The 26,095-nt window shown below is 42.6% G+C and overlaps 1 protein-coding gene across 4 annotated transcripts in view; it reads left to right on the forward strand.

Annotated features, from left to right (window-relative positions):
* The window catches only part of NR6A1 (nuclear receptor subfamily 6 group A member 1), a 228,704-nt gene that overhangs the window by 190,053 nt on the left and 12,556 nt on the right, over nucleotides 1–26,095 (forward strand). For 3 of the 4 annotated variants that reach the window (XM_032306651.1, XM_032306653.1, XM_032306654.1), the window contains 4 exons: nucleotides 8,200–8,255; nucleotides 16,786–16,940; nucleotides 18,324–18,551; nucleotides 19,889–20,143. In XM_032306651.1, the coding sequence (XP_032162542.1) occupies nucleotides 8,200–8,255; nucleotides 16,786–16,940; nucleotides 18,324–18,551; nucleotides 19,889–20,143 (694 nt within the window). The remainder of the gene's footprint in view (nucleotides 1–8,199; nucleotides 8,256–16,785; nucleotides 16,941–18,323; nucleotides 18,552–19,888; nucleotides 20,144–26,095) is intronic. The other variant, XM_032306652.1, reaches the window with a different exon arrangement.

Below are 26,095 nucleotides of genomic sequence, written 5' to 3' on the forward strand. Positions count from 1 at the left end.
ATAAAATGACTTACCAGTATATAGGTTAGTGGTGATTATGTTGATAATAATTATTAGTTGTAGTTTGTTATTAATCAAGCAGAGCTTGTATCTAACTATCCACACGGACAACATGTCTATCAAATGGCATAGCTACTTACGTGATGGAATGCCCTGTGTTCACTGGATGATAAATACCTATAATAGAGCATTTAAAAGCTTAACAGCTTTGTCCTATATTTCTAATCTCTTCTGTCTGGAACTTTCTTCCTGTGCCTCAAGCCTGCTTTGCATTATCCTGCCAGTGCTCAGGTTCTTTCCTTTGCGTGGAAGTCCTCTCCCTTCCCCACTCTTTCCCACCAGTACCAAATAGGTAATGCCTGAAGAGATGGTCTGTGGGCATCTACCCACTTTCATCTGATTTGGTCTTGGTCTCATTTTCTCGTCTTGCTTTGTTGTTTTAACCGTATTTTATCAAAGCACCTTTATGGGGTGCCTTCTTGACTACTCTCTGATGATTCATCCTCCTTATTCAGTTGGAGTGTGAGATTCTGGGGCTTCTAACCAAACTCTCCTACTTCAGGGAAGAAGAAGCTTAACTTCTTCAATTCCTGTAGCCATAGCCAGGAGAAGATGACATGTGGAGTGTGAGCAGTGGGAACTAACTGCCTTCTGTGTCCATTTTCGCATTACAAGAGGCTTAGGTGCCTTGAGAAGGCTGCCTCTCGGAGAGAAACCCTGCCACCTCCTGGTTGGTGCTGAGAAAGCAGAATTCAAATTACAGTTGCCACTGGAATATTTTTGGATTGGTGGAACTGTCCCATATGGAACTGTAGCGTTTGACATAATTTTATGCATTTGTCCAAGCCTATAGAATTATACCACTAAAGAAGTGAATTTTACCGTATATAAATTTGTTTAAAAGCAACCAGTATATCTGGAAAAGACAATGTAGACTGTGATCAATGAATCACATAGCTACACTCAAGGGAATGGGGGAGAAAGGATCTGTCCTTGGGAAATAGTGTTTTAACTATATACTGTACACTGTAGGGCTGAAGACAAAAAACTGTATACAAACAAAGCTCTCTAGTTTGTAAATGTATTTCTGTCAAGGTTATGGGTTGGGAATTCTGTCACTACTTTATTTGTATACTAGAGCTGAACAAACAAGTGAATATACTGATGATGAGAGTTAGGTTTCTCACATCAGAGAAAAAAGTTATAAATCAGGAAAGGGGAAGGCTGAGCTGAAACCTCTGATGCTCGATTGGAAGCATCAGTATGTACTCAAGTTTAGGGAAAAAGATTTAGAAAAACCAGATCTTGGTTTCCAAATATCAGTAAAAGGAATAAGGACTCTTTGGAGAAGGGGTTGATTTAAGCATTGAGGCAGGGAAAATATAAGAGGAGCCTAGAGTGTTTTTCTGATGCCAGAAAGTTAGAATATGCTGTATTTTTTTTAAAGGATTATCAAAAGGTCAGAGAGGTCAACCTAAAAGCACTTCCAGTAGCCAAAGTTGGAAAAACTTGAGCAACAAAATAACTATATATTTGTTTATAACCCAAAGAATAAAATATCCATGAGTTCATACTGATAGAACTAATTGAATAAATAGAGGAGTGACAGTTCTTTCTCATAGAAAAATTATAAGTTTATAGAAGGCATGAGGGAAATAGAAAATCACCATTTAAAAAAAACAGTAACAATTGCTGTAGGCAGGATTGACTTATGGATGCTAAAATAAGATAGCATAGTTTTAAACAGAATGAGAGTATTTGCATAGCCCCAGAATATTTAGTAATTACAAAGGGAAAAATAATAACTTTCAGTAGAGAATTCTGACAGATACCACTTTAGCCAAGCAAGCAAAGTCAGTATCACCGGTGTATGTACACTGCTGTCATATGTCCCCTGATATGATAACGGTAAGGACACATAGACACGCAGGGATGGATTCATTCCCAATCTACTTATGAGGAAACAGGCAAACCGAAATTGAAAGACATTCTTCAAAATAACTGACACTTTTTTTTTTTCAAAGACTACATTTGATAGAGAGCACATACATACCCACACAAGCAGGGATAGTGAGAGGGAGAGGTAGGCTCCCTAGGGTGCCTCATATGGGGCTCAATCCCCGGACCCTGGGATCATGACTTGAGACTAAGGCAGACACTTAACCAACTGAGCTACTCAGGTACCCCTAAAATAACTGACATTATGCAGAATATTCTCAAAAGTGTCAGGGTCACAAAAGACAAGGAAAGACTAAGAAAGATTGAAGGAAACTATGGAGACATGAAAACCATATGCATTATTGAATCCAGGATTGGATTCTGGAACAGAAGAGGACATCAGTGGAGAAATCTGAATATTAAGTTTATACTTTGATCAGTAGTATTATGCTAAAGTTAATTTCTTAGTTTTGACGAATAGTCTGTGGGTTATGTAAAATGTTAACTGATGGGGAAGCTGGGTTTAGAGTATATAGGAATTCTTTGTACTTTTTTTTTTTTTTTTTTTTTGCAACTCTTCTGTAAGTCTAAACATACCTCAAAACTTTTTTAAATGTTTGAAAATTTTTCAGCTGACATGTGTAAGTCAGCCTTCTCTTGTCCCTCATCTCCAGACAGAGATACATCTTCATATCTGGAATGTAACTAGTCAGGAAATTAGTTAGCAAGACAGTGAGGGAAATTTAAATAAGGGTGGTGAGTAGAGGCTGGATTCCATCTGTCCATCTTCACTACTACCCCATTACCCCCCAGACACCAACTGCTCACCCATCTTGCAGCCTTCCGGGTAAATACTGGCTCCTCAGAATGATTTTTCAAAGCCCCTCTGACTCTGGCATCAGTTGCTTCATCCCTTCTCCCTTTGCTGCCCCCCATGCAATGCACATTCCATCCTAATTCTCCAAAAACTCAATGATGTTTCATGTTTGGGGGGCTTTGCACATGTGGTTCCATCTTCCTGGAATGAGTTACCCCCTCCTCTTTACCTGGTTATATACACTTTCCTTTGGGGGCTCAGCTTTTCTTTGTAACATCCTCTAATCGGCTTTCTCTGACACCACCCCTCAACCAGAAAGCTGACCCTCCTGGACTTCCATAGCCCCTTTTGCCCTCTGCCATAGCCCTAAGTACCTTGAGCTATGTTTGTCTATTTCCTTTTCTGTTCCCCCCCATTATTAGTGAGTGTGGCCCTCCAGGGCTATGCCAAGTCCCACGTTCCTCCTGTCCTTCACCAGTTAACCAAGTTAGGTAAGATGCTTTCTGATTTGGTGGATTTACTCTAGTGGGGGGGGCCAGAGCATGAAGCAGAATGGGGGAAATACTGTTAATTTCATCTGAGGCAAGAGGAAGTTACACTGAACCTCACGAGGGAATTTATTCAGTGCAGAAATTAATGTGGAAAAAAATTATTTGAGAAAATTTAAACTAACTCGTCTCATAACTTGTTAACTAGTTAAAAAGTAAAAAGGTTAAGGAAAACTTCTTTGAAGGGGTTGATGTTTGTAGAATGGCATCGTGAGAATAACTCTGTAGCATTGCCCGACTGCTGTACCAGGATTCAAATTGAGCACCAAGAAGTCCCAAGCAGAGAATATTTGAGCAGAATCTTGAAGGCATAGAAGTTCATGCTCCTTACAAGCTTAAATAAGTATGTATGTATGTATGTATGTATTTTTAAGTAATTTCCGCACTCAGTGTGGGCCTAGAAGTCATAACCCCAAGATGAAGACTTGTACGCTCCTCTGACTGAGCCAGCCAGGCATCCCTTAAGAGCTTTTTAAAAACAACTCCCCTTCTTGCTCTCTCCAAGCATGAGAGAGAGAGAGAAAAGGGGGGAGGGGAATAGAAGGTGAGAGGAAAGTGTGTGTGTTTATCTGTATTTTCTTAACTGTTTGGGAGGAAGTTAAAGACATCATTCCTCTTTGCTTTCTAACATAACTACAGTACTATTGTCAAAAACAGGAACTTTAACATGGCATAAACTGTAATCTAATTAACAAACCTTATTCAAATTTCACCAGTTATTTCAGTGTCCTTATAGCAGTGTATTTTTTGTGATCCAGAAGCCAGTCCAGGGTCATGCATTACATTTAGCTTTTATGTCTTTTCAATCTCCTTTAATATGAAATGATTCCTTATCCTTTTTTTTTTTTTTGTCTTGAATAGTTGTTAATTTCAAAGAAAACAAGTAGAATATTCCTTAACTTGGTCTTGTCAGTTTGCTCCCAGTACATTCCAGTTATGCATTTTTCCGAGAATGCCACAACGACGGTGTTGGGTCTTTTTGTGCATTCTATCAAGAGTGCGTGGTATAGCTTTGCCCTGCTACTGGTCACGTTGACTTGAATCACTTGGTGATTCACTTGGATAAGGTGGTGTTGCCAGACTTCCCCACCTTCTGGTACAGGCAACAACGTGTGCAGAGATGAAGATGGGGAACCCCAGAAAAACCAGATCATTGGAGTGTCTTGAATGATAAGCTAGAGAGCTGGGGTTGACCCCAAAGACCAAAGGGAGTCACCAATGCATTTTGAGCAGGACTTTGATACAGTTAGTTTTATATCTTACTCTCCTTTCCGTTTTGGGGTTTGGTTCGGCCGCCTAAGCCTAAGTGAGAAATGGTAGATACATGAGTTCTACAGCAGAAAAAGTATTTGTACTTCTTTTAAGCAGGTAGAAGAACTATAGCTGCTGCCACTCAGACCTGGATAAGAGATACAGCAAAACCAATCCTGTGATCTTGTACCCAGAAGCCCTTTGTTTTTGTTTTTGTTTTTTTCTAGATCAGTTCACTATCAGAAAGATTTTCAGCCCTGTTGAGAAACTTGTTCTTAGACCAGTATAGCATATAGAATCAGAGTTAAGAAAAGTTAGAAATAGCTAAGATACAGAAACTGCTACAGAAGTAGTAGTTAAGAAAATACATATAAACCTAAGCTAAAATTCCCCACTCTGTCAGTTTTTCCCTGAATGGTCTTGTACAAGTCCCTTTACCTCTCTGAGCTTCAGGCTTTTTCATCTCTATACTACATAGGATAATAATAATGTAGACCTTCCAGGAATCAAATGTGATACCATATATGTGAATACATTATAAGCTTTAAACTGTGATCCAAGTTTTTGTTTTGACAGGGGCTTTGTGACACATTGTATTATTTCCCACACTTAAGACAGTTTCATGCCATCCTGACAGATTTTCCCATCTTTGACTAAACCAGTACTGTTTTTTATTTCTTTATATTTTTTTTAAGATTTTATTTATTAGAGAGAGAGCAAAAGAGAGTGAGCCCGAGCCAGAGGAGGGGCAGAGGGAGAAGCAGATGCCCCACCAAGCAGGGAGCTCGATGTGGGGCTTGATCCTGGGACTTGGGGATCCTGACCTGAGTTGAAGGCAGACACCCAACCGAGCCATCCAAGTGCCCCTATATTCTTCTTTAAATCAAATTTTAAGAAAATCAAAGTTAATTTTTAAAGGGAATTTTTTACCACCTCAGTGGCTGGAAAATCAGTGTATTTTAATGAATGTTAGGGTAGTGTAATTAAGAGTTTATGCAGCCGTGGTATATAGACATACTATGGGGAAAAGTAGTTGTGGAAAGAAGCCTGGTCTTAATCTAATAGTCTGGAGTCCAACTCTGATTCTGCTGTTTAGTTTCTGTTACTGTAAACAAAATAGTTCATTCTTATGAGCCTTATATTCATTTGTTCAATGGGAGTTATACTGACACTTCCCTCATGGGTTTGTTTTATACAAGATGGTACCTAAAACACAGTACGTGTCCATCATATGTGAGTTTCCTTAGTCCAAGGGGTGGGAGGGTTGAGAGATAACATGAGCTTTTAAATATCAGAACAAAAAATTGGTAAGTTGTAAATCTTTAAGATTTGTGGCCCTTAAAAAAAAAGAAAAGAAAAACCTGTTGAGTTCCTTCCTCACCTCCAAGACAGTGAGAGTGAGATATCAAGTAAAATGTATTCAGTGTTGGATCTGCTGATGATAGATCTTTATTCTGCACCTGTGAGCTGAGGCAAAAACATAGAAAACTCAGTATTGGTATAGAAGTGTCTAAAGTCTATCATTGACTCTAGAACAGCAGAGAGGGAATTTTAAGGATTTTTAGAGCTTGCAGTTAGGTTGAAAGAGATCTCCAGACAAAAACCAGTATGCATCTGATTCTAATATAAGCTGTGAATGTTTCCCACTCCAAATTCACAGCAGCCTTGTAAAGAAGACTATGTTATCTCTATTTCACAGATGAAGACGTTAAGTCTCCATCAAAGCTGGGAATAGAACCTTGGTTTTTTTAATTACTGTGTACATAGAAAAGAGGCTGGTTAGAGGGAAGGATTAGTTACTGAATTCCTAGTTTATGTGTCAGGCCCTATGCTTGTTGATTTAGCTATGTTATTTTATATGTAATCCCCAGTAAAACCTATAAGATAGGGTCCAGTAGCCCCATTTTATTCTTCAAGAAACTGAGGTGAAGAAATTTGCCTGTAGTTACACAGACCAGGCAAAAACTAGATTTATTTGTTTTTAAAAGTTTTTTTAATGTATTTATTTTTGTGAGAGAATGCACACTAGTGGGGTTAGGGGTGAGTTCCCCACTGAGCAGGGAGCCTGTGTGGGATTTGATTCCAGGACCCTGGGATCATGACCTGAACTGAAGGCAGACGCTTCACAGACTGAGCCACAGAGGTGCCCCCAAAACGGGATTTAGACAAGCTTGTCTAATTCTGAAATGTGTAAGGAAAATGAACTTCCTCTTAGACTTTCAGTTACCATGGGAACTGAGCGTTATGCTTAGAACCCTCAATCCTGCCCCCAAAGACTTTCTAGATTCTTCATGTTAATTTTTTTGGAAGAAGGTGTATTAGTTATATATGTATATGTATATATAGCAGAGCTTACTGTCATATGATGCTGTTTGCTTATCTTCTGTTGTTAACATTGCCTCCTCCAAGCTAGCCTCCACAGCAGCCATCACAAAGATTTTTCAAAAATGCCGACCTGACCACATCCTCTGCATTCCATCTTACCCTCAGCTGCTTCTGCTGAAGTTCATACTCTTACCCTGACATTAAAGGCTATCTCTGATCTGGTCCCAGTTGGCCTCTTCAACTTCCAAGTTCCATCTCTTGCTACTCTCCACACAAACACACACACACACACACACACACACACACACACACACACACACACACGTTGGATGGGGACATAGGGCAGAGGGAGAGAGAGAATCCCAAGCAAACTCCACACCCATGCACAGCCCTACACAGGGCCCGAGATCATGACCTGAGCCAAAACCAAGAGTCTGATGCTCCAGCGACTGAGCCACCCAGGCACCCCTTTATTGACTGCTTTTGTAGGGAGAAACCAGTCAGATCAAAATGTTGGTTAATTTTAAAAAAATCTGTTCTCCTCATCCTAAAAATTAGACTCAAACTCTTTTTTTAAAGATTTTATTTTTTAATTTATAGACAGGTAGGCAGAGAGAGAGAGGAGGAAGCAGGCTCCCTGCTGAGCAGAGAGCCCGATGCGGGGCTGGATCCCAAGACCCTAGGATCATGACTTGAGCCGAAGGCAGAGGCTTTAACCCACTGATCCACCCAGGTGCCCCCCAAAAAACTTTCTTTAACAATGGAAATATTCTGAGCGCCTGGGTGGGTCAGTTGGTTGAGCATCTGCTGTTAGCTCAGATCACGATCCCAGGGTCCTGGGATCGAGTCCCATAAGCAGGGAGCCTGCTTCTCCCTCTGCTTGCTCTGTGTGCTGCTCCCCCTGCTTGTGCTCCCTCTTTCTCTGACAAATAAAATCTTAAAAAAATAAAATATAATAAAAATGGAAGTGTTCTTTCTCTTCCTCTCTTTGAATTTACTGAAGCCTTCAGATGCATCATCCTGGTGAGATGTTCATAACTGTGCACAGGACTATTAATAACGCCGTCACCTTTGCTGAGCATTTTAAATGTATGCAGGTGTGCAGTATGTGTCCATTGCCTTGGGGGCCCAGAAGAATCTGTTGCTTATGAGGTAGCCTACAATAATGCAAAGTGTATGTACTTTGGGTCCAGAAAGACCTCTGTTTTAATCTTGATTTCACCAATTACTGCCTTGTGCTTTTGGCCAAGTAAGTTCTCTTTCTGTGCTTAGATTTCTGTGGGTATGCTTTTGACTGTCTTGACTTATGTTTCCTTCCAGCAATCAGAGAAGATGGCATGCCTGGAGGCCGAAATAAGAGCATTGGGCCCGTCCAGGTGAGTTCTAGGCCTCAGTCCTTGTGATCTGTCCTGGAAGCCCAGTGCTTTTGATGTTCCTGTAGCTACTTACCTGATCCTCTCATCTCCTGATGGGGGGAGCCATCTTGCTTTCATTACTGTAAAATGGTTTTTAGAGCCTGGTTATGAAAGTGCTTTGAAGATCTTAAATATGCAACATAATGATGAAAGCTCTTCTTGCGATTCCCTCAATCCTTCCCAAGGATTTCACAGGAAATGAATCTAATTCTGATTCTAAACCATCCAGAGGATTTTTTATGTCAGTCACTCAAGGTTGTTGATAACTTAGCCTGGCAGAAATAAGTAAGACTACTTTGCTGTTCAATGTCTCTAAAGATACATCAGGGGAAAGTTCATTGCCTTACTTGTAGAATAGGATTAATAATAACCATTCTATCCCACCGATACTTAAATAGTACTTGCTGTGTGAAGGTCCTTTGTACTGTGAACTCAGTCTAGTGGGAGAGACAGATGTGTGACTAGACATCCGAGTATAGTGAATGGTAACAGAGGATGCTCAAAGAGTACAGAAAGGAGGGACTTTCTTTTTTGTTTGTTTGTTTTTTGTGGTTTTTTTTGTTTGTTTGTTTTTTAATTGGAACGTGGTTGGGAACTGAAGACATTTAGGGAAGCCTTCCTAGAGGAGGTAAAGTTTGAACCGAGTCTTGAAGGAAAAGGAGGAATTAGCTATGCTGGGAAGGGTTGTGGAGCCAAATATCTTCTATTACTGCTAGACAGAACAGACAGTAAAAAGACCACAAGATGAATCTTTAAGGACTCACAGGAAGTTGATGGAGTTGGGCTGGAGCACTGGGCACATATAATGGAGCGGCAGAAGAGAAGGCAGATTCCTTTAGTGTGGAATCTGTTCTCTAAAGAATGGCCTTTTGATTATAGCTTAGGTAAATTCTTTGTAGGGCCAGCCTACGCCAACTTGTTCTCACTTGCCAGCAGAAGAACTTCATGAAGGTAGAAAATTGGATCTGTTCATGACCCAACAAGTAAATCCCTCAGCACACCAGTGAGCAGGACAATGCCTCGGGGATTATTGCTGCTCTAGACCAAGAGGCAACTACTAAAAGCTTTTAAGCAGAGAGAGACATGGTCAGATTTGCATTTTAAAAAGATCATTCTAGAGGCACCTGGGTGGCTCCATGGTTGAGTGACTCACCCATGAGCTCAGGTCTTGAACTCAGGGTTGTGGGATCAAGGCCCACATCAGGCTCCTTTTTCAGAAGGGTTTCTGTGGAAGATTTTCTCTCTCCCTTTCCCTCTGCCCCCATGCACATGCTCTCTTTCTCTAAAACAAATAAATATTTTAAAAAAGAAATTATAAAATTACAGTTAAAAAAGAAAGGGGCACCTGGGTGGCCCAGTCAGTTAAGCAATCTGCCTTCGGCTCAGGTCATGATCCAAGGATCATGGGATCGAGTTTCTCATTGGGCTCCTAGCTCAGTTGAGTCTGCTTCTCCTTCTTCCTCTGCCGCTCCCCCTGCTTTTGCTCTCTTTTTCTATCTCTGTCAAATAAATAAAAATAAAAAAGAAAGATCATTCTAGCAATAGAAGTGGTTTCTGAGGAGCTGGGTAAATGTCCATGAAACTGGAAGCAGAGGAAAAAGCAGTTCAAAGATTTTACAGCAGTCCAGCTAAGAGATACAGATAGTGGTTTTAAGTAGGGCAATGGTAGTACAGTTTGAAGGGGAGAGAATAGATTCAGGAGAGATGTAATAGGAAAAATTAATAGGATTTATCCAGTTGAATGTGAGGGAATGAGAGAAAGACAGGAATTTGTAGGTATTTTGAGACATATGCCAATGAAATATGGGACAGTTCCTAGCACATATATGCACTCAGTCGGGCTGTGGGCATGTGCTGTATTCATGTCTTTTTTTTTTTTTAATCAAACATTTTGGGGCACCTGGGTGGCTCAGTGAGTTAAAGCCTCTGCCTTCGGCTCAGGTCATGATCCCGCGGTCCTGGGATCGAGCCCCACATTGGGTTCTCTGCTCAGTTGGGGAGCCTGCTTCCTCCTCTCTGCCTGTCTCTCTGCCTACTTGTGATCTGTCAAGTAAATAAAATATTTTTAATAAATAGATAAATAAACATTTTTATTCATGTTATAATAAAAATTAGTTTATTTTGGTCTGTACCCATATGTGTTCTTTTGGGTGTGTGTGGTAAAAAACATACAACATGAAATTTATCTCCTTGACAAATTAAATATATGGCGCAGTATTATTTGCTATACGTACATTTATACAGTAGATCTCTACAGCCTTTTCATCTTATGACTGGAACTGTATACTCATTTTTTTTTTTTTAGATTTTATTTATTTATTTGACAGACAGAGATCACAAGTAGGCAGAGGCAGGCAGAGAGAGAGGGGAAGCAGACTCCCCGCTGAACAGAAAGCCCGATGCGGGGCTCGATCCCAGGACCCTGAGATCATGACCTGACCCAAAGGCAGAGGCTTAACCCACTGAGCCACCAAGGGGCCCCAAAACTGTATACCCATTGAACAACAACTCCTTATTTGCCCTTCTCCCTGTCCCTGGCAGCCACCATTCTACTTCCTCTTTCTAAGAGTTTGACTACTTTTGATACCTCATGTAAGTGGAATCATGCAGTATTCGTTTTTCTGTGACTTCCTTCACTTAGCATAATATCCTTAAGCTTCATCCACATTGTAGCATATGCTAGGATTTCTAAGGCTAAATATTCTGTTGTATTTATATACCATGTTTTGTTTATCCATTAATCCATCAACAGATATTTAAGTTGTTTCCATCTCTGGGGCGCCTGGGTGATTCAGTGGGTTAGGCCTGCCTCTCTGCCTACTTGTGATCTCTCTCTCTTTCTGTCAAATAAATAAATAAAATAATATAAAAATTTGTTTCTGGGGCGCCTGTGTGCCTCAGTGGGTTAAAGCCTCTGCCTTCGGCTTGGATCATGATCTCGGTCTTGGGATCGAGCCCCGTATCGGGCTCTCTGCTCAGCAGGGAGCCTGCTTCCCTTCCTCTCTCTCTGCCTGCCTCTCTGCCTATTTGTGATCTCTGTCAAATAAATAAATAAAATCTTAAAAAAAAATTGTTTCCATCTCTTGGCCATTATAAATAATACTGCAGTAAATGTAGGAGGGCAGATATCTCTTAGAGATCCTGATTTCAGTTCTTTTGGGTAAATACTCAGAAGGGGGGATTACTGGGTCATATGGTAGTTTTATTTTTAATTTTTTGAGAAACCTCTATACTGTTTTCCGTAGTGGCCCTATCGTTTTACATTCCCACCCAGCAGTGCATAAGGGTTCCAATTTTCTGTATCTTGTCTGGTATTTCTTATTTTCTGATAATGGTATTCTGGGTAGTTGTGAGCACTACCTCATTATGGTTTTGATTTGCATTTTTCTGATTAGTGATATTGAGCATCTGTACATATACATGTTGGTTGTGCTGTTTACATGTCTTTGGAGAAGGTTTTTTTTTTATGTCTATTCAAATCTTTTGCCCATTTTTATTTATTTTTTTAAAGATTTTATTGAGCAGGGAGCCTAATGCGTGACTCAGTCCCAGGACACTGGGATCATGACCTGAGCCAAAGGCAGACGTTTAACTGACTAAACCCCCCAAGTGTCCCTTTTGCCCATTTTAATTTTTTTTAATGTTATTTATTTATTTTTAAAGATCTTATTTATTTATTTGTCAGAGAGAGAACACAGCGAGAGAGGGAACACAAATGGGGAGGGAGTGGGAGAGGGAGAAGCAGGCTTCCCACTGAGCATGGAGCCTGACGGGGGACTCAATCCCAGAACTTTGGGATCACGATCTGAGCCGAAGGCAGATGCTTAATGACTGAGACACCCAGACACCCTACATTTATTTATTTGACAGAGAGAGAGAGAGAGTGAGAGGCAAACCACAAGCAGGGGCAGTGACAGTCAGAGGGATACAGAAGAACCAGGCTACCCACTGAGCAGGGAGGCTGATGCAGGGCTCTGTCCCAGGACCCTGGGGATCATGACCTGAGCCAAAGGCAGACACACTTAATCGACTGAGTCACCCAGGTGCTGCATTTTTAAATAAGGTTATTTGGGGGTTTTGCTGTTGAGTTGTTGGAATTCCCGATATCTCTTGGATATTAACCTTTATCAGATAAATGGTTTGCAAATACTTCCTCTCATTCTGTACGTTCCTGTTGACTTTGTGATTGTTTGCTTTGCAGAAGCTTTTTAGTTTGATGTAATTCCATTTGTCAATTTTTGCTTTTATTGCCTATACTTTGAATATCATATTGAAGAAATCATTGCTAAGGCCAATGTCAAGAAGCTTTTTCTCTATGTTTTCCTTTAGGACTTTGATAGTTTCAGGTCTTATATTTAAGTCTTTAACCCATTTTGAGTTGATTTTTGTATGAAGTATAAGACCAGAATCTAATTTCCTTCTTTTGTATATGAATATCTAGTTTTCCCAGTACTGCTAGTTGAAGACACTATTCTTACGTAGTCTTGGCAGCTTTGACTATATATACGTGGGTTTATTTGGGGTCTCTCTATTCTGTTCCATTGATCTATAGGCCTGTCCTCATGCCAGTGCCATGCTCTTTTGGTTACTATAACTTTTAATATGTTTTGAAACCAGAAAGTGTAAGACCTCTAGCTTTTTGTTCTTTGTCTGGACTGTTTTGGCTATTTGGGGTTCTTTGGATTTCCATATGAATTTTGGGATTTTGTTTTTCTATCTCTGCCAAAAATGCTGTTGGAATATTGATAGGGATCGTATTGAATCTGTAGATCACGTTGGATAGTATGGATATTTTAACAATAATTGTCTTTTAATCTATGAATTTCTTTTTTCTTTTTTCTTTTTTTTTGAAGATTTTATTTATTTATTTGATAGAGAAAGACATAACGAGACAAGGAACCACAAGCAGGGGTAGTGGGAGATGGAGAAGCAAGGGTTCCTGCCAAGCAGGGAGCCCAATATGGGGCTTGATCCCAGGACCCCAGAATCATGACCTGAGCCAAAGGCAGACATTTAATGACTGAGCCACCCAGGCACCCCAGTATGCCTTTAATTTCTTTCAGCACTGTTAAAGTCTTTTCATCCTTTTAGTTAGGATTATTCCTAAGTATCTTATTCTTTTTGATACTATTGTAACTGAGATTGTTTTCTTAATTTCCTTTCCAGATCCACTGTTACTATATAAAAATGTAGCTGATTTTTTGGTGTTGATTTTGTATCCTGAAACTTTGCTGAATTCTTTTGTTCTAACAGTTTTTTTGGTTTTCTATTTATAAGATCATGTCATCTGTGAACTGAGATAATTTTACTTCTTTCTGATTTAGATGCTTTTTATTTCTTTTACATATCTAATTGCAATGGCTGGAACTTTAGTACTGTGTTAAAGAGAAATGGTGAAAATGGGCATTTTTGCCTTGATCCTGATCCTAGAGAAAAAACTTTTAGTTTTTCATTGAGTATGATGTTAGTGTAGACTTTTCATGTATAGCCTTTATTTGTAGTCATTCTTTTTATATTTAGATGTAGTAAAAAGTTTATCTATTGGAAAGAATTCTTAAGTGTTTCCTCAGTGAAAAATCTTCTCAGCATTCATTACTCAGTGTCTTTTGAGTACTCTTCTCCCACCGTGGTAGGGATCTTCAGGCGCTTACGTCTCTAGACTTTCTGCTCTTTCTAGAATGGAGGGAGCTGATGCTCAGAGAAACTGATTTCATATGTCATTGCATTTGACTTTCTGATACTGAGCATATAATTTTCCCTTTTTTCCTTACTTTTTAGGGAGTGTTAGGAAGAAAGAGCTGTGATCTCCCAAGTTTCTGTTTTTGTTTTTTTTTTTAAGATTTTATTTATTTATTTGACAGACAGAGATCACAGGTAGGCAGAGAGGCAGGCAGAGAGAGAGGAGGAAGCAGGCTCCCTGTAGAGCAGAAAGCCCGATGCGGGGCTCGATCCCAAGACCCTGGGATCATGACCTGAGCCGAAGGCAGAGGCTTTAACCCACTGAGCCACCCAGGCACCCCAATCTCCCAAGTTCTTAACTATGTTTAATTATAATTAAAAATCAGGGATAGGGCGCCTGGGTGGCTCAGTGGGTTAAGCCACTGCCTTCGGCTCAGGTCATGATCTCAGGGTCCTGGGATCGAGTCCCGCATCGGGCTCTCTGCTCGGCAGGGAGCCTGCTTCCCTCTCTCTCTCTGCCTGCCTCTCCGTCTACTTGTGATTTCTCTCTGTCAAATAAATAAATAAAATCTTTAAAAAAAAAAATCAGGGATAAAATTACGATGTATTGAGTACCTGTTGTGCACTTCATCACTTTATCTTAGATTAGCCTCTCAAGTCTGACTGATTCAGTTCTGTACCCTAAGAGGGAGCCCAAACTATTCAGTAGGTGGCACTAGCTTCATTTTATAGGGGAGGGAACTAAGGCTCAGAGAACTTGAGTGACGTGCCAGCATACGCACCCAGTTAGAAAATGACAGATGAGATCTGAACCTAGATACAAGCCCTCCTGATATGTTCTATCCCCTTAATTTAACAGTGATTGCCCAGCGTCCTGTGGGACCCATAGGGAGGAACAGATGCAGTCCAACTTTGGCTCCCAGCTGGAATAATCTGATTTATTAGGACCGCTTCTTTTCACCCAGCTCAAGTGCTTGCATGACCTCCAAGCTCTGGAACTGCTCTCACTACCATTACTGAGGCTGCTTCAGTCAGGGTCTCTGTAGATGTCTTGTAGTTTGATGGCGTCTTTTGTCTTTACATGTCTTATAACATCTGAGATTTCAGTGTTCTAAAGATCCCTAAAAGAAAAGGTTTGTTTGTTTTGTTACATGTTATTGACAAAACAAAGACTACCCGTAATTCAGTATACAATCTAAGTTTAAGACAAATCGCTCAACTTCTGTACCAGTTAAATGTTTCATGTTTTCCCTCTCAAGTCCTGTGTGCTGGCTGGCTTCCAGTTCTAGATGCCTCCTGTATTGATGATGATCAGAGTAGCTCAAGGTTTCCTCACAGGCTGCTGGAACAAAGAGTTATGTAGGTTTGAGTCAGATGGACTTGAAAGAAAAGGTCCTCCCAGGCTTTCTATAGGAGCAAGAAATAAAAATTTATCTGGCCCTCACTCCTTCCTGTTCACTCTCATCCTGTGCTGAGTTTAGCAGTTAGGCTTCAACTCGGAGTTAAACACTTTATAGAAGATGTATTTATTCACTCCCTTTACAGTATAGTAGCAGGAGCCGTGGACTGAATACTTGGGTACTTTGGCCTCTTCCTTAAACTCCTCCTGAGATGCAGGCACACATTGTGCTCTTGGGCAAGTCAATTCACTTGTCTAAGCTAAAATTTCTTCTTTCTTATTCTTTAGGCTTGGGAATGTCTTTCTCATCCTGAAAATCCTTGTGAAGTTTCATGGACAGTACTTAATAAGTGAACATTTGTTTATTTATCCAATGTGCATTCTTTGAGTACTTTCTTCTGGGTTTTATTATAGCTTTAGGTCTGATAGAGAGTATTTTTATGATGCATTGCCATAAGTGCTATAAAAAAACAGCAGTGATGGGCGCCTGGGTGGCTCAGTGGGTTGAGCCGCTGCCTTCGGCTCAGGTCATGATCTCTGGGTCCTGGGATCGAGTCCCGCATCGGGCTCTCTGCTCAGCGGGGAGCCTGCTTCCTCCTCTCTCTCTCTCTTCCTGCCTCTCTGCCTACTTGTGATCTCTCTCTGTCAAATAAATAAATAAAATCTTTAAAAAAAAAAAAAAAACCAGCAGTGATGATGAAGATAACATTGTCAGCCTTCCATAATTGTTGCTATGGGTTAAGCCCTTTTCTAACCATGTGATGATATATTAACTAATTTAATCCTCACAACAATTCCATGAGACAGATACTATTATTTTCTCTATGACATGGATAATTTTTGTTCAGATTTTGAATTCAAGTTCAAATAGTTTAATGACTTGTACCACTAGAAAGTAGCAGAAACTATATTGGAACAAAGGTGGTCTGACTCTAGAATTCATCCTCGTAACTACTGTGCTATTCTGTTTATCTCAGAATACACAGAATTAGAAGGGGATAGAGGAAGGACCTAAAATTTTGTCTAAGTAGTATAGAAGTTTTCACAAAGAAGGTGACATTTGAATTGTGTCTTAAAAGGCACGCAAGAGTTTGTTCTTGAAGAGTAGTGTTTCGGGGGTAGGAGAGAATAGACTCAAAGAGTGTTGAAGAACGTGGCGGCTTTGTGGCTTGAGAGGAGGGTAAACGGACAAGAGGAAGGCCATAGTGAGCCACGGTGCTGGGAAGCAAGCAACTGAGCTGTCCTAAGATGAGTGAGAAGCCCTGGAGTATGGAGATGGAGAGGAGGGAATCTGGGTATCTCTCTAGAGAGTTCTGGGAATCCTTATGAGGTTTAAATGAATTCTTGGTCCTAAAGAAGAAACAAAGGCTATCCCGAGCACCCAATCTAACATGTATCAATTCCTTATCAAAGATATCGGAGGAAGAGATCGAAAGGATCATGTCTGGGCAGGAATTTGAGGAAGAAGCCAATCACTGGAGCAACCATGGTGACAGCGACCACAGTTCCCCTGGGAACAGGGCTTCAGAGAGCAACCAGCCCTCACCAGGCTCCACACTGTCCTCCAGGTGAGCTTTAAGGCAAACCCAGTATCATCTAGGACCACCCAAAGAGTAGACCCACAGGGAACCTCTGGGCTAGGTATTCCTGCCAGTCTGTCTCAGCCATTACACTCTTGCTCCCTCTGTCTTTTGGGGAGGGGCCGGGATGACACAGAGCAGCATTTCACAGCCTACTTTTTGTTAAAGACCTTGAAAAATGTCAGCATTCTCTTCTGCAGGCTAATAAAGTGATATTGCTGCCGCCTGTGCCCAGACGTTCTTTACCTAGCAGAATACCATTTTAAATGTAGCTCTTCTCTCACATTGATCACGGAAATAAAACAAACCACATTGACAATATTGAATTAAGTTCTCATTTCTCTGTCTCAGCAAGAGTGAAGATTTTCACTTTGTAAGTTTTAAGAAACTGAAAATGTTTAAGCTAGTTAAATTTGCTGCTATCATTGAATGCTAATTTGGAGACTCTTGGTTCAAGAATATTATCTTAAGTTAGTCGCTACATATAAAAAATGTAGCCATCAACTACCAGGATAGATTTCCTTTTTCACAGAAATCTTTCTTATAGGAAACGGATTGGTAAACTTTTTCTATAAAGTCCAGATAATAAATATTTTAGGCTTTGCGGGCCACACAGTCTGGGTCTCGCTACTCAGCCCTACCATTACAGAGCAAAAGCAGCTAGAGACTATATAAATGATTGTGGCTGTGTTCCATTAAACTTTATTTACCAAATGGGCCATAGGCTACAGTTTGTCAACCCCTGTTACAGCAAATGCATATAGGATTTTAGATTTTAGGTGAGGATTTTTGTTTTAGGTGACAGAGTGGTTAGATTTCTCCAGGAAAGAGAAGAAGATAAGAATCTGCTTCTCTCTTGGTTATTTTGTTGTAACTTTTATCCATTTGGTGGTTCCTTTTTTATTCATTTGGTGTTCCTTCCTTTAAATGTTTAGGAAAGTTCGTGCCACATTCTTTGCCAGATTCCATGTCAGATTCCTTGCTAGGTGCTGCATTTGTTTTATGGCCTGGCAAGGCCCTTAGCCTGTCTATGCCTTAGTTTTCCTAGCAGTAAAAAAATATATATACCCCCACCTTTGTGGGTCATAGTTTGTGAGTATCCATTAAAATCTCTTTAAACGTGACACCTATACAAAGAATTTATTCAACCACTCTTTATTCAGTACCTATTTTGCCAGGTCCTGGGTGTCCAGTGATAAGTCACACATATACACTCCTGCAAAGAGTCCCTGTCTAGTGGGGGAGACATGCATGTAACCATTAATTATATCCCTGAGGAAGACAGACTGCATGGCCAAAAAACTCCCTAGCCACCTCGAGCAGACAGTAGACCTGCCATGGTTCTGCTTGACATGAGACTTTTCTCTTCAGTAGGTCTGTGGAACTAAATGGATTCATGGCGTTCAGGGAGCAGTACATGGGGATGTCTGTGCCTCCACACTATCAATACATACCGCACCTTCTTAGCTATTCTGCCCACTCGCCACTCCTGCCCCCACAAGCTCGCAGCCTGGATCCCCAGTCATACAGTCTGATTCACCAGCTGGTGTCAGCCGAGGACCTGGAGCCACTGGGCACGCCCATGTTGATTGAAGATGGGTGAGTGCCCCGTTTAGCCCTTGCAACTTCACAATGACCCCTACCCCTCACCCGCCTTCATCCCTGGTTGCTAATCCCATAGGCTCTGAAATGAGTCAGGGGTAATGAGTAGTGACTCGCCTCAGAGGACAAATCTGTATTTATTTTTGAAGTCAGCAGTCCCTTGTTTTTCTCTTGAGCATCTTTTTTCAGAGTTGGGGCTGTTTCTGAATCCTTAGGGAATTGGGATTAAAGGACTTTTGTTTCTGCTTGGGCCTAGGTAAGCCAGGCCCTGAGGTGGCCTGAGTGCTTCTCTGGCTCAGAGCCAGAGTTGAGCTGTAATTCTGGGAATAATTACACATCAAGTCTAGGCTCCTGAACAAGCCATTCAAGGCACTACCTGTGTGCCGACTGTCTGCATCCCCAGCCAAGGTACCATGTGCGCTGGTGCCTTGTGCGCCATGTACAGACCTGAGTGGGGGGAAGGAGTACCCTTGTTCCCCGGTCAGCTCTACCTGAGTCGATGCTCGCTCAGCCTCTAGGCCCGTCAGTTGCTGCACCCATTACTCTTTGGGCCTGAGGCACAGGCTGTTTGTTATCAATTCAGACCTCGTAGGACGTATCCTGAGATTTCTCAAGCTAGTCTCCAGTATCAGAAGAGGAAATTCAAAGATCTGCTTACAAGAAGGCCACACAAAATCTTTATAAACCTGGGCGTGGGGATATGGAGACGAGTCATGCCAGGGGCCTTGAGAAGAAGAAAACTGGGACCCTCTCTCATCCAGCGCAGAGATGAGAAATGCCCTGCTCCTTCCATGCAGGGGTAGCTTTCAAGGACTGAGCAACTTTAGTTTCTGAAGTCTCTCCACCAGGGGGTGCACTGAGAGCAGGGAAAGCTAAACGTGTTTTCTCTTCTCTTTCAGCCCTATGGCCTTGGGTGCATTTCTGTGCCAACCCCTGTGTTGGGTGGGCTTCAGATTCGCCCTGCTGGAGCTCTCTCTCATAGCCAAAAGTAATGCAGGAGTGATGGAATTTTCTCTAACACATGGAACATTAGTGGGATGTTGAAATGTTAACATTAAAAGTCATATTCCCTAATAATTGCACAAATTTCCAAGCTTCCTTTCCCTTTCTTCAACCTTTTCTCACCAAACCCACCTCTTAAGCCCTGAGCTTGCTGCTGGCCTCAGTCTTGCCCCTTTATCATTAGACTCAATTGAATGGAGCTGGAGACCCATGATCAAGAGCAAGGAACCCACTGCCGGAGACCCTTTTTACTCTTAGGAGTACCCTTTCCCTGTGCCCCCATCCTCCCTCTCTGGCCACTGGAAGTGATTTTCCACTGTCCCTCCCCCCAGGTACGCTGTGACTCAGGCAGAGCTGTTTGCCCTGCTTTGCCGCCTGGCCGATGAGCTACTCTTTAGGCAGATTGCCTGGATCAAGAAACTGCCTTTCTTCTGCGAGCTCTCAATCAAGGATTACACGTGCCTCCTGAGCTCTACCTGGCAGGAATTAATCCTGCTGTCCTCTCTCACCGTTTATAGCAAACAGATCTTTGGGGAGCTGGCTGATGTCACCGCCAAGTACTCACCCTCTGATGAAGAACTACACAGGTAAGGGCTGTTGGTTGGGGAGGAAGTCCCAAGCAACCAAACCACTGTCATCCTGCAGGGTGGGGACGGAGTGCCCTCGCTGACACTCCAGAGGATAGGAATTAATGCCACAAACGGGCCTGGCTTCGAATCCTTACTCTGCCTCTGACTAGCTTTGTAACCATAGTCAAGTCTCTGATTCCTACCTTCTGAATTTATAAAATGGGATAATACCAGTACCTCTGCAACAAGGTAATTGTGCAAAATAAATGATACTGGGCGGCAAGCCTTAGCAGAGCGCTACACTATTATTATTATTTTGGGTTGTTTTTTTTTTTTATCACATCTGGATTACTCAGGTAAGAGAATATATCTGGGGAGAACAAAAATCTGGACTCTAAACTTCATCTGTAAAGTGAGGGGCTCTGAGCTGTAGTTTACAATTCAAGAATAAGATCTAAAAGTCACTGTGTTGGGCGCCTGGGTGGCTCAGTGGGTTAGGCCGCTGCCTTCGGCTCAGGTCATGATCTCGGGGTCCTGGGATCGAGTCCTGCATCGGGCTCTCTGCTCAGCAGGGAGCCTGCTTCCCTCTCTCTCTCTGTCTGCCTGCCTCTCCATCTACTTGTGATTTCTCTCTGTCAAATAAATAAATAAAATCTTTAAAAAAAAAAAAAAAAGTCACTGTGTTACCTGTTACATGCCAGGCACTGGGCTTGGTATTTGATATTACTGTCTTATTCTTTTCTCACAGCCTCTAGCATTATAGGCATTGTCATGCCTATTTTATGGATTAAAAAACTGAAGTTCAAAGAGACCTGCCCTTTAATGTTTTGGATTTGAACCCAGAGCCTGAATTCGAACCCATGCCTGCCTAATGTCGAAGTTTAGGCTCTAACTGCATCTGAGATGCAGTGAGGCTAAGGAACCGAGCCACTCTCTTCATTGTTTTCTGGCATAACTTCTCATCCTATCTGGGCAGGATCCTAATCTCCCTGTCTAGCACAGATCTTTTACTTACTCACTTTTTTTTTTTTTTTTAAGATTTTATTTATTTATTTGACAGAGAGAAATTACAAGTACACTGAGAGGCAGGCAGAGAGAGAGAAGGAAGCAGGCTCCCTGCTGAGCAGAGAGCCCGATGCGGGACTCGATCTCAGGACCCTGAGATCATGACCTGAGCCGAAGGCAGCGGCTTAATCCACTGAGCCACCCAGGCGCCCCTACTTACTCACTTTGAAGTCCTAGAGCACACAGTGAGTCCCCAAAATCAGGACAGGTGATCTGTTGATTTAACTTTTCTGGCTTATTAGTTTATCATGTGAAAAAATAAAGGTTAAATCACATTTATTTATTTTTTTTTTTAAGATTTTATTTATTTGACAGAGATCACAAGCAGGCAGAGAGCAGGCAGAGAGAGAGAGAGGAGGAAGCAGGCTCCCTGCCGAGCCGAGAGCCCAATGTGGGGCTCGATCCCAGGACCCTGAGATCATGACCTGAGCCGAAGGCAGAGGCTTTAAGCCACTGAGCCACCCAGGTGCCCCTTAAATCACATTTATATAGACATTTCAATAATTAACCTTTACTGAACAGTTTTTAAAAATGGAAGTCATCAGATTCCAGAACACCAATAAAGAGGGGTGAAGAGATACCCCCATCAATGAAAAGTGGAGGAGATGGGGTACTAGCCCCCATACTTCTCTATGCAGGACCAGAGTGCCTTTCCTTTGTCACCCAAATGCCATGGAATAAAGACAGGCTAAGTGTTAGGCTGAGGCTGAAAGTAAAGTTCCAAGACCGTCAGGGCCCTTTGCACAATGAGGGAGGGAGGAGTCTGGGTGCTGACACTCTGCCCTGGTTTTCTAATATTTCCTCTTCAGTGATGCTTACTGGCTTCAGGATAATCTGTAAATGACAGAGTTTTGAACCCATGTGACACTTTGTCCTGTAAACAGAGCTCTCTGATTTTGCAGATGACCGAACTCCCTCTTTTGAGCCTCTAATTCATTATTTCCATCAAATTCCTATCCGCTGGTCCTTAATTCTGGGCCAACTGAATGTTTGAATTGCATTCAGCAGACTTTAATATTGCCAGGGTTTGCAGAGCTGCCCCGTTGACTCTGTCCTTTTTATTCACCTGGAATTTGCTTGGAATCCACCAGTGCAGCCTGGGGCTGTCTAGAAAGTCAGTCTATGAGCTCTAGTTCCTATAGAATGATGGGTTTCTCCAGGCCCTCTGCAGGTAGGCAGGTATCATTGGCCATGCAGGGCTCTTTGTGGCTTTGAGCTTCATAAAGCACCCCATCCTACTCTGTGCAGTCCCTTAAGTCCCAAGAGCAAGGCAGAGGCTAGTAAATTAGTGAGGGAACGTTTATTTCTAGGAAGGCTCTTTACCAAGGAGAATGTAGAGCTGTACTGTCCAATATACTACCTGGTAGCCTTGGGTCACTTTTTAAATTTAAGTTAATTAAAATTTTATAAAATTAAAAATTCAGTCCTCATTTGCACTAGCCACATTCCACATGCTCACTAGCCACACGTGCTTAGTGAGTACGGTACCAGACGGTGCAGATACAGGACATCTCCATCATCTCAGAAAGTTCTGTTGGAAATGCTGATTCTAGAACATGTGTTCGTTCTGAGGATAAGAAATAAATTTATTGTCGGGACTTACTACTCCGTGCAAGAAGCTTACGGAATCCATCTGTGGGAAATAGGAGCTAACTTCAATACCTTCGTTCCGATTCCACGCTCATGTACCTAGGACCCTGTCGTGTGTGTCAAAAGGAGGGGTGTTGGGGTTGAGATGGTACAGACATGGTTTCTGACTCTGAGGTGAGAGCCACCAGCTCGGCTTGGGGGACTGGGAGACAAACAGAGGTAGATAACAATCTGTAATCCAGGGGGATACTGGTGGAGATCGAGGGGCATATGGGGGACTGTGCAAGCACAGCCAAGGAAGTAAGTACCTCTCCTGCCCAATCAAGTACTGCTTGCCAGAGGATAAGACATTTGAGCTGCATCTTGAAGCGGGTGTTTCTAGGTAGATTATAGAGAACAGGAAGAAGGCAAGAGATAAAGTCCTAGAAGTTAGAGATCCTGGATGGTTAGTTTGTGCAGGGAATCAAAAGCAATCCTGTGGATGAGGGTATAGAGAGAATTTGTCTGAGAGATAGAAATGAAGGGAGAAATGACTGGAGAAAAAGGTTTTTAAAAAAAAGCAGATCATGAAGCATCATGAAGGTGTTCAAATGCTAGCCTGGGTGGCTCAGTTGGTTAAGTGTCTGACTCTTGATTTTGGCTCAGGTCGTGGTCTCAGGGTCCTGGGATTGGGCTTCCCACTCCACAGAGAGTCTGCTTGTCTCCTCCCCCGCCCCGTGCTCACACACACACGTGCACTCTCTCCCTCAAGAAAATAAATAAATCTTAAAGAAAAAAAAAAAAAAGATTTATGGAGCACCTGGGTGCCTCAGTGGGTTAAAGCCTCTGCCTTCGGCTCAGGTCATGATCCCAGGGTCCTGGGATCGAGCCCTGCTCTCTGCTCAGCAGGGAGTCTGCATCCTCCTCTCTCTCTGCCTGCCTCTCTGCTTACTTGTGATATCTGTCTGTCAAATAAATAAATAAATAAAATCTTTAAATAAATAAATAAATAAAATTTGGGGGAAAGGATTATTAAATGCCTACCAAAAGAATTTGGATTATATTATGTAAATACTATTAAGTCATAAGATGCTTCTATGTGGAGCAGTTACATGGTCAGGTGTCATTTTGAAAAGATTACTGTGGCTGTAAAGCTCAAGATGGACTGGCATGGACATCACTAGAGGATGGTGGTTGGGTAGGAGGTTTTTCCATAACCTAGGTAGAAGAGAAAATGGCCTGGACAAGGCAGCCGTGACTGTGGGAATAGGGAGGGCTGCACAGAGTTGAGAGATAACAAGGAGGTATAGTCAGTGGGACTTCAGGGAGGCAGAAGTCGGGGTTGGGGATGCTGCCAGGCAGGTGAGTGCGAATTCTCTGAGCCAAGATAACGGAGCCTGAGAAGAACAGGCCAAGAGATGCCCCACTCTGAGTCTGGTTTGGAGTCTGTTGAGCCTGAGAGCCCAGGAGGTCAGAGGAAAAGGAAGTATGAGAACGTCTAGAATCAGGTACATCAGAGAAAAGCATTTCTTACTCTGCTGGAGACTCAGGGTGTGGAGTCTGTAATTGGCCAGAGCTCTTTTCTACCTTGCCTGCTCCTGCGTTACTCCTACTCCCCCAAAATGCCTTTACTTTTTCACGACTCCTGAGTGCCAGTGAGTTCCTGCTGTCATGAAAAGGCTTTTCCCTGATGATACATGACCACCTCCTTTTCTCTTCTCAAATATTGAATCAAATTTATGGTACCCATTTTCCTTAATCAGGGTGTTATCAGGCAGTGAGCTGGGCAAATTTGATTTAAAGCAGATTGTAGCACCAGCCAGTGACTGCTCCTGGCCCTAATCAAGACTCCTTCGCTCTCAAGAGAAGATGCCTTGCACTAGATGGGCTTTAATGGGCACTTCTGTCTCGTGAGCAGTAGCTCCGTTTCTGTCAGATCTCTGGACAGTTGCCTCCCAGCTTCCCTGCTCACACCCTAGCTGTAAGGTTCAAGAAACAATCTCTTCTTTTTGTTGTGATAACAGGAGTGATGATGATGATGCCATTAATAATGATAATAGCTAACAAGTATGGACTGTTCATTGCGCCAGATTCCATCTTAAGTGCTTTACAAACATTGTTTAGTCCTCACCACCACCCCAAGCAACTGCACTGATGTTCCCCTTGTTCCACAGATAAGGAGCCTGAGGTTCAGAGAGGTGAAAAAACTCAAGGCTACAAACCTAGAAAAAGATGACGTTGAGATTATCCCCTAGATCTATTGTACTCCAAAGCCCAGAATCCTTACCAGTACCCTCCACTAAATAATTTAGCCTTCTAAAAAGTTCAACTTTCTGCAGTGTGTCCTAGACTTAACAATCTTACTTTCAGTCTCGGAGTGTTTACATGGGTGCTGAGGTGACAATTCCTTTAAAGCTATGACTGCTCCTGGGGGTACGTGCACTTAGCTCAATGAAAAAAAAGACAACTGGACCTCTCAGCCCCCTTAATGGGACATAACTTACACGGTGTCAGCTTCAATTGCTGACTGAATGGTCCAGTGGTTTGGGGGATCCTGGCGGGAATGTTTTCTTTGTCCCAGCGTGCTTGTGTAATGGGAACCTCGAAGAAGAATGGGTGTGTTTGTCCAACTCTCTGGCTTTAAATGCTGATAATTTGCAGACAGGGAATACAGGGGCGTTAGAACTGTGGAGTGGGCAGATGTGGAGGAGGCACGGCGGCAGGAGAAAGCAGGCCCATGAAACAGAGAACGATTTGTTTATCAAGGGGTGGGATGCGGGGTGTGGAGGAAAGCTTTGCAGTCGGGCTGTGGAGACTGAGTGGGGGCTCCTGGGCTGGCTGCCAGCCCCCCTACCACTGCCAGGGGTCCATGACGGTTGCCTGTCCTAGGAAATGTGGAAAAGAAGGTACGTGCTGTCCCCAAGAGAAAGGGCAGATTGGGGACAGAAGCTCCCGCGGGGCACTTGGGAGCTCCTTTGTGCGGCTCACGTCTGGACTCAGCCGGCCGTAAGTTCAGTGCCGCTGGCCGGGGGTCTGGCTGATAACCACACACCTGCGGGTTCTGCGGTGCCAGAGGCAGCACTTGGGCCAAGCGGTTGCTGATTAAGGCAGGGAACGTTATCTTTGTTTGCTACACTGCTCGGCCGCAGACAGATGCTGGCATTGCCGCGCTGCCTCCGTCCTCCTTTTTGACGTCCTACCACATTTCCTCCCCACACCAGCTCTCCGGCCAGCTACTAGAGGGGATTCACAGTGGAAACCTTTTCCCTCTCAAGAACAGAAATAGTGATCAGAGTCCTGTGATGGCGCGTGCTCTTCACTCCCAGGCCCTCTGCC

The sequence above is a fragment of the Mustela erminea genome, chromosome 12 (genome assembly GCF_009829155.1).
Source record: "Mustela erminea isolate mMusErm1 chromosome 12, mMusErm1.Pri, whole genome shotgun sequence".
NCBI lineage: Eukaryota > Metazoa > Chordata > Mammalia > Carnivora > Mustelidae > Mustela > Mustela erminea.